This window comes from Melanotaenia boesemani, unplaced genomic scaffold (assembly GCF_017639745.1).
Source record: "Melanotaenia boesemani isolate fMelBoe1 unplaced genomic scaffold, fMelBoe1.pri scaffold_179_ctg1, whole genome shotgun sequence".
Taxonomy (NCBI): Eukaryota; Metazoa; Chordata; class Actinopteri; order Atheriniformes; family Melanotaeniidae; genus Melanotaenia; species Melanotaenia boesemani.
This window is the reverse complement of record NW_024580615.1, coordinates 23,053-30,380: the sequence shown is the minus strand read 5'-3', so window position 1 is coordinate 30,380 and position 7,328 is coordinate 23,053. Positions and strand designations below refer to the sequence as shown.

At 44.4% G+C, this 7,328-nt stretch overlaps 1 protein-coding gene and 1 long non-coding RNA gene across 2 annotated transcripts; both read left to right on the top strand.

Annotated features, from left to right (window-relative positions):
• Positions 1–2,371: 2,371 nt before the first annotated feature.
• Positions 2,372–4,032, top strand: LOC121636175. The gene is made up of 3 exons (XR_006009668.1): positions 2,372–2,619; positions 3,579–3,681; positions 3,898–4,032. It is a non-coding gene; the product is annotated as an uncharacterized LOC121636175 (long non-coding RNA).
• Positions 4,033–5,162: 1,130 nt separating this feature from the next.
• LOC121636174 lies at positions 5,163–6,587 on the top strand. Its single transcript, XM_041979452.1, has 4 exons — positions 5,163–5,365; positions 5,453–5,618; positions 5,698–5,825; positions 5,973–6,587. The coding sequence occupies exons 1-4, from the start codon at positions 5,264–5,266 to the stop codon at positions 6,300–6,302; spliced, it is 726 nt and encodes a 241-aa protein (XP_041835386.1). The 5' UTR covers positions 5,163–5,263; the 3' UTR covers positions 6,303–6,587.
• Positions 6,588–7,328: the final 741 nt, after the last annotated feature.

Genomic DNA, 7,328 nt, shown 5'->3' with positions numbered 1-7,328 from the left:
ATGAGGTAGGAGAGGAGGTCGGGGAAAAGGAAGTCAGGGCGTCCCTGCAGACCCTGATGGATGGAAAGAAAATGGATGTTTTACTAAAATACAAATTAAACTCATCTTACACAGTGTTAGACAGGCAGTGGTTTATGTGGGCCAATCACAGAGAAGCTCTGTAGTGGGAGGGGCTTACATGGTCAACAGGTTCTTGATTAGAAACAGGTCTTCCAGGTGAGTTCTGGAGTCCACTGGTCGAGCTATTGAAACCTGACTGGATGAAAATTTTTCATGTTCACATGAAAGTTTCCAACACAAGTTTGTCTGGTGTGGGAGGTTTTCAGCATCATGTCATGTGTGAGTGTGAGCCAGAACGGCCTCATTGGCCAGTTCCATGAACCAAGTACCAGTACCAACGTCCATCCGGTCTCTTCTTCCTCCATCCGCTCGCTACCATCCTTCATCCGCTCGCTACCATCCTCCATCCTGTCCCGTCTTCCTCCATCCGCTCGCTACCATCCTCCATCCTGTCCCTTCTTCCTCCATCGGCTCGCTACCATCCTCCATCCTGTCCCTTCTTCTTCCATCCGCTCGCTACCATCCTCCATCCACTCGCTACCATCCTCCATCTGGTCTCTTCTTCCTGCATCCGCTCGCTACCGTCCGGTCCCATCTTCCTCCATCCGCTCGCTACCATCCTCCATCCGGTCCCATCTTCCTCCATCCGCTCGCTACCATCCTCCATCCGGTCCCTTCTTCCTCCATCCGCTCGCTACCATCCTCCATCCGGTCTCTTCTTCCTCCATCCGGTCTCTTCTTCCTGCATCCGCTCGCTACCATCCTCCATCCCGTCTCTTCTTCCTCCATCCGCTTTCTGCCATCCTCCATCCGGTCCCTTCTTCCTGCATCCGCTCGCTACCATCCTCCATCCGTTCTGTTCTTCCTCCATCCGCTCGTTACCATCCTCCATCCGGTCTCTTCTTCCTCCATCCGCTCGCTACCATCCTCCATCCGGTCCCATCTTCCTCCATCCGCTCGCTACCATCCTCCATCCGGTCCCATCTTCCTCCATCCGCTCGCTACCATCCTCCATCCGGTCCCTTCTTCCTCCATCCGCTCGCTACCATCCACCGTCCGGTCTCTTCTTCCTGCATCCGCTCGTTACCATCCTCCATCGGGTCTCTTCTTCCTCCATCCGGTCTCTTCTTCCTCCATCCCGTCTCTTCTTCCTCCATCCGCTTTCTGCCATCCTCCATCCGGTCCCTTCTTCCTGCATCCGCTCGCTACCATCCTCCATCCGTTCTGTTCTTCCTCCATCCGCTCATTACCATCCTCCATCCGGTCTCTTCTTCCTCCATCCACTCGCTACCATCCTCCATCCGGTCCCATCTTCCTCCATCCGCTCGCTACCATCCTTCATCCGGTCTCTTCTTCCTTCATCCGCTCGCTACCATCCTCCATCCGGTCCCTTCTTCCTCCATCCGCTCGCTACCATCCTCCATCCGGTCTCTTCTTCCTTCATCCGCTCGCTACCATCCTCCATCCGGTCCCTTCTTCCTCCATCCGCTCGCTACCATCCTCCATCCGGTCTCTTCTTCCTCTATCCGCTCGCTACCGTCCTCCATCCTGTCCCTTCTTCCTCCATCCGCTCGCTACCGTCCTTCATCCTGTCCCTTCTTCCTCCATCCGCTCGCTACCGTCCTTCATCCTGTCCCTTCTTCCTCCATCCGCTCGCTACCATCCTCCATCCTGTCCCTTCTTCCTCCATTCACTCGCTACCATCCTCCATCCTGTCCCTTCTTCCTCCATCCGCTCGCTACCATCCTCCATCCGCTCGCTACCATCCTCCATCCGGTCTCTTCTTCCTGCATCCGCTGGCTACCATCCTCCATCCGGTCTCTTCTTCCTGCATCCGCTCGCTACCATCCTCCATCCGTTCTGTTCTTCCTCCATCCGCTCGTTACCATCCTCCATCCGGTCTCTTCTTCCTCCATCCGCTCGCTACCATCCTCCATCCGGTCCCATCTTCCTCCATCCGCTCGCTACCATCCTTCATCCGGTCTCTTCTTCCTTCATTCGCTCGCTACCATCCTCCATCCTGTCTCTTCTTCCTCCATCCGCTCGCTACCATCCTCCATCCGGTCTCTTCTTCCTCCATCCGCTCGTTACCATCCTCCATCCGTTCTGTTCTTCCTCCATCCGCTCGTTACCATCCTCCATCCGGTCTCTTCTTCCTCCATCCGCTCGCTACCATCCTCCATCCGGTCTCTTCTTCCTCCATCCGCTCGCTACCATCCTCCATCCGGTCCCATCTTCCTCCATCCGCTTGCTACCACACAGCAAAATCAAAAGTGTTAAATTTCCAGTGTTGGTGTTGTGTGTTAAAAATTCAGAGTCAATCCAACACTCATTTAGTTAAATTAACCTATGAGAGAGTCATTGCTTAAAATAGTTAGTGTTAATCTGGTGAGTTGAATCCAAGTAACTGTTTTCAGTGTTGATTTTGAAAACCAACACAAAACAGAGTTGAATTTCTACCGGAAGCTTCTAGATTTCTAACGGATCTGTGTCCAGCAAAGAGGAGCGCGCCGCGAAGACAGCAGACCAAGACGTCTGGCTCTTTTCGACAAACTTTGTGTAAGTAAAGACATGTTTATCAAATTTTATGATCTGTGCGAATAATTCACTTAATCTAGGCGGAGTAGAGGCTAATTTAGAAGTGGCGGAGTCTTGTCTGCAGTAGACATTGTGACGAGAAAAGCCCTGTTTAAGGTTAGCTTGATAGCATTTTTTATTTTAAACTTAGTTTGCATAATGGTGTGGATGAATACGCACAATTACGGTAACGTAAGTATACAACGCGTCTGATTTTATATAGGATGAGACAGTTAAGATATGCAAATGGCCATGTTTTGGTCAGAGGTTTTTAGCTAGTTAATGTCCGGATTAAACTGGAGGCATTAGCCCCGCCACGTTTGGGAGTTTGACCCGGACATGTTCTCTTTTTGAGAGCGTCCGAAAATGCATCTGTCTGGATATTCAAAATTGACTGGAATTTTGCTCTGGCACAACTTTGTCCTCGAGATTTGCGAAAAGTGTTGCATGGTCGGTCGGACATGAGAGGTGGGCGTAGATAAGGTGTGACAGGATGAAGGGAGACGTAGTGAAGTCCGCATTTCTACTAATGCAGGATGAATGAACAGCTTTAACAGCTGACAAAGGTGCACCAGGACTGTGCACTGCCGCGTTCACAGTCCTGCACTATCACGGACCGCGTTTCATATAAAATAAATAACCGGGTCAACTGGCTCATTGCACTTAGAGACACAGACCAGCAACAGCACTAACGGAACGTATTTATGCTAAACAGTGGAGAAAGTGTGCAGGACTCTCCCTGCTCATATGGGATTCATAGTTTCAGCATCACTCTATCCACAGTTTAACACATTAACTAGACGAGCTAAAGACAAGGTTCATATTTCAGATTGATGAAATTACTTGGGAATTTTACATCTAGAGTCCAGCATATAGAAAAGCAACAAAAATGCAGAAACGTTAATGTAAATTTATGGAGACTTTAATTTGTTTCTTCACAGTGCATCATGCTGGTGAAGGTGAGATTTGGAGAAATCCAGAAGTATGTCAAAGTGGCTCAGACCAATGAAGGCTATGAGGACTTCAACACATTTCTTCAGAAAGGTTGGAAACATTTTTCACACAGACAAGAATGTAAACAGAGTGCTTAGTGTATTTCCTGTTGAACTTATGTGATATTTTATGTTTATCTTATGGATTTGTATATATGCTTCCAAATAGTAATATACTGTGACAAATTCAAAAATACTTTTTGGAATTTCTATTTTGAGGTAATGCTCACAATATAATCTGTTATTGCTTTAAATATGTTTTTATTAGTCATTCAAAAGCTAGATCTTCCACTAGAGACTGAGTTGCACCTGACAGATGAATCAGGGACAGATGTGGATGCAGATGTGTTTGAGGAGCTTTTGCGAGCAGGCAACCTTACTGTTAGAGTGACATCTGAAAGGTCAACAGGTGAGACTCAGCTTTGTTAGGGGACGAGTAGATTATCAGTCATGAATATTATGGAGAACTTCTTCTTTCTAAAAATAATTGTGTGTATATGTTTTCAAACTACTTTACAGTTTTACTTCAGCCTGATCCATCGAAGACTTCAGTTGAGTCATCCACTTCAGTCAGTTCAGTTCCATCTGCGTTTGGAGACTCCTTTTCCTCTGATTCATCAGATGCAACAGTCATATTTGAGAAAAATGGAGGGAGAAGAACCCATTCTGAATGGGAATCAGCCAAGGAGGTATACAGCCACATCTATTTTTGTTACAAATTGTATTCGCTATAATACACAAAGATATTGTGGAGTTAGATTGTGGTTTTATTGTTGGATGTGATGATACATGTCAGCTAATTTTATAACTCTTTCTTTTAGACGGTGAGAAATGCTCTTCAAGCCAAACCGGGGGGGCAAGTCATTTTTGATGAATATGAAAAAACCAAAAAGTTGAAGGATAGCACACGGAGGAAGTTGGTAAATCTTCTTGTGGCTGACATGGTTGAAATTCATGGGTAAGACTAAAAAGTATTTGCACTTTGCATTATTTTAAGAAAGTGCTCACTCATTGTAGATCATTCTGTATTCATTATAAAGAGCAATATATTAACAGTACAAACAATTTGTGTTTTCTTTTTTTTGCTGTAATAAAAAATACAGGACTAAAACAAAAGCAAATCATTTGTCATATTATGTAACTCACTGAAGCTAATAAAGTAAGATGTAAATGTAACAGTAAAAGCAAATATAATGTTCATCAGCCATGTTTATCTTTCAGGAGAATCCCACCAGTCTCTGTCCGAAGGAAATATGCTTTGCGTATCATCTCTCTATTTCCAAGCCTCAGAGATCCATACTCAGACAATGGATATGTGAGTTTGTGATAACCTTGTATGGTAACTTAAGTACTGATATGTTTTGATCTTGTTACACAATGTATTGTTTTTAATTTTGCAGGAACACTTCTATGACCCACAGAGTGGATCTGGATACCTGGCCTGGAGGTTAAAGACTCTTCAGCGCAACTCTGCAGCTCAGTCCCGGAGATCCTCCACCAACACTGTCCATCAAGATAGTCCGAAGAGAAGGAGGGAGTTTCTCACCCATGATAAGCAGCTGCTCGGTGATGAATGTCATGAAGCAGTATCGTTTTTGAAACATTCAACTGATGTATCAACAATCAAAGAGAAGATGAGGGCCACATTTCAGTACCGCCAGTCGCTGGTGCAAGATCAGAGGTCCTCTTTAACGGTCTTGGATGTCTTCCCAAGATTTCTTGACATCCCAGGCTTGGTAAGAAATTTTTTTTTTCAGTGAACTGTCTTATTTAGGGTATAATCTTTAAATTACACAAGTATGAAAATGTATGTTCTTCCGTAGATCGAACAAGATTTCATACAAATGTTTGGAGAGGAAGTGTCTGGAAGATTTTTGGCAAGATGGCCCACATTTTTCAAAGCTAGGATCCTGGCTGACTGCAAGAACATGACTTCCAATGAGCACATTGAGAACCTCTTGTCCATGCAGCAAGACTCCAGTGGTTCGGGTAAGTTTTACTCGTACGTTTCTTTAAATTATCTGAATGATTTATGTGAATATCTGATATTTATCCTGTTTTTCCCTAGGCTGGGATAGTGACCTTTCAAGTGTTCTGCTCTTGGTTCACTTGCTTCCCCCCACCTCTAAAGGCCACAAGAAGAGTGTGAAAATGAGCTCATGTCAAGCTGTTGACCATGTTGTGAAATATCTTCAGGTATGCTTTTCTTTTGTTCTTTTGCGGTTACTCTGATGAGCTTACTTATTTAGAAAAACTTTTTTATTGGCACAATTAGTCTTTTGATTGTAGCAGTTTTATGTTTTAATTATTTTCAAATGATTCTTATTGATAATTTTGTTGTAGATGGGAGCCAGTGTTGAAACTTTCCTTGCTGGTGTGGAGCCAGGACAGCCATTCCTCCTCTGTGTCGGTGAAAATAAGAGCAGCATCCAAAGATACTATGTCATCATGGATCACAAGGCAATCCCTTGCAAGGCACAGACATCTCTGGCAGCTTTCGACGAGCTCTTTAAAGCACACTTCACCTTCAGCATCAACTACCATGATTCCCTCCACAACTTCTATACATTCATCCAAACCACAGTGTTCAACATTGACGTGGGAAGTGCCAAGGAAAGTCCCAGAGTCAAGGAGATCAGAGCAAGACTTTTGCAAGACACTTGTGACACTTGAAGATCCGTGGCCAGAAATATGTTTATCTGTTCCATTTGTAAGGCATACCACAAAAGTTCTGCATTGCTTTGCCAGCATTTAAGACACCAACATGGTTTATATCCCGGAAAAACACTACGTTTGAAATGTGGACAACCGGGATGTTACTCATCATTTTGTACTTTTTCAGGTTTTAAGAAGCACCTTCTTAATTTCCACAAAGATATTGCTCTGACTAATAGTGGTGACACTGTGGACACTCAGGATGAAGTTGGTGAGCCGTCAACTTCACAGGCTGTCGGAACAGAGTCTGCAACAACTACCCAGCTCTCTGTTGACAATAATCACATGTTGAACCTGTGTGCCTCTGTTGTGGCACAGTTGCAAGCATCTGGTGTTGCTGAGAGCACAGTACAAGCAATGGTTGGATCCATGGAGGAACTTGTAAATGATATTCAGAAGCAAGCTAAAGAGGCAGTTCTCAGCTGTACTTCAGAAATTCAAGGCATGGATTTGGAAAAAAAGGTGGAGGAGTGTTTTGATCACCTAGAAAATCCCTTTTCAACTTTGAACACAAGGATAAAAAGACAGAGGTTCTTTGAGGCAAAGTGGGAAATTGTTGAACCCATCGAGTATGTTCTTGGGGTACGGTTTGACATGCGTAGAGATAAAACAACAGGGCTATACAGTCAGGTCCCTGTAACAGATAAGTTTGTTTATGTACCCATCCTAGGAACACTCAAGTCTATGTTCAAGAACACAGATTTATGTGAAAGTTTCTTACAAGTCAAACAACATGAAGAGGGCATTTATAAAGACATATGTGATGGCTCATATTTCCAAAGTAATATTTTGTTTTCCCAGAAAAAACATGCATTGCAGATTCAGCTTTATTATGATGACTTTGAGACTGCAAATCCTTTGGGTTCCAAAAAAGGGATTCACAAGCTTGGTTGTATTTACTTTATACTGAGAAACCTGCCGCCAAAATACAATTCTGTACTGATGAATATACATGTTATAGCCCTATTTCACGCACAAGATCTG

Excerpts from the sequence above, each read along its gene's own strand:
- LOC121636174 (XM_041979452.1), top strand. The coding sequence starts at position 5,264 with ATGAGGGCCACATTTCAGTACCGCCAGTCGCTGGTGCAAGATCAGAGG. Across the intron at positions 5,619-5,697 it reads GCAAGACTCCAGTGGTTCGG|GCTGGGATAGTGACCTTTCA; the intron begins GTAAGTTTTACT and ends GTTTTTCCCTAG. Across the intron at positions 5,826-5,972 it reads ATGTTGTGAAATATCTTCAG|ATGGGAGCCAGTGTTGAAAC; the intron begins GTATGCTTTTCT and ends ATTTTGTTGTAG.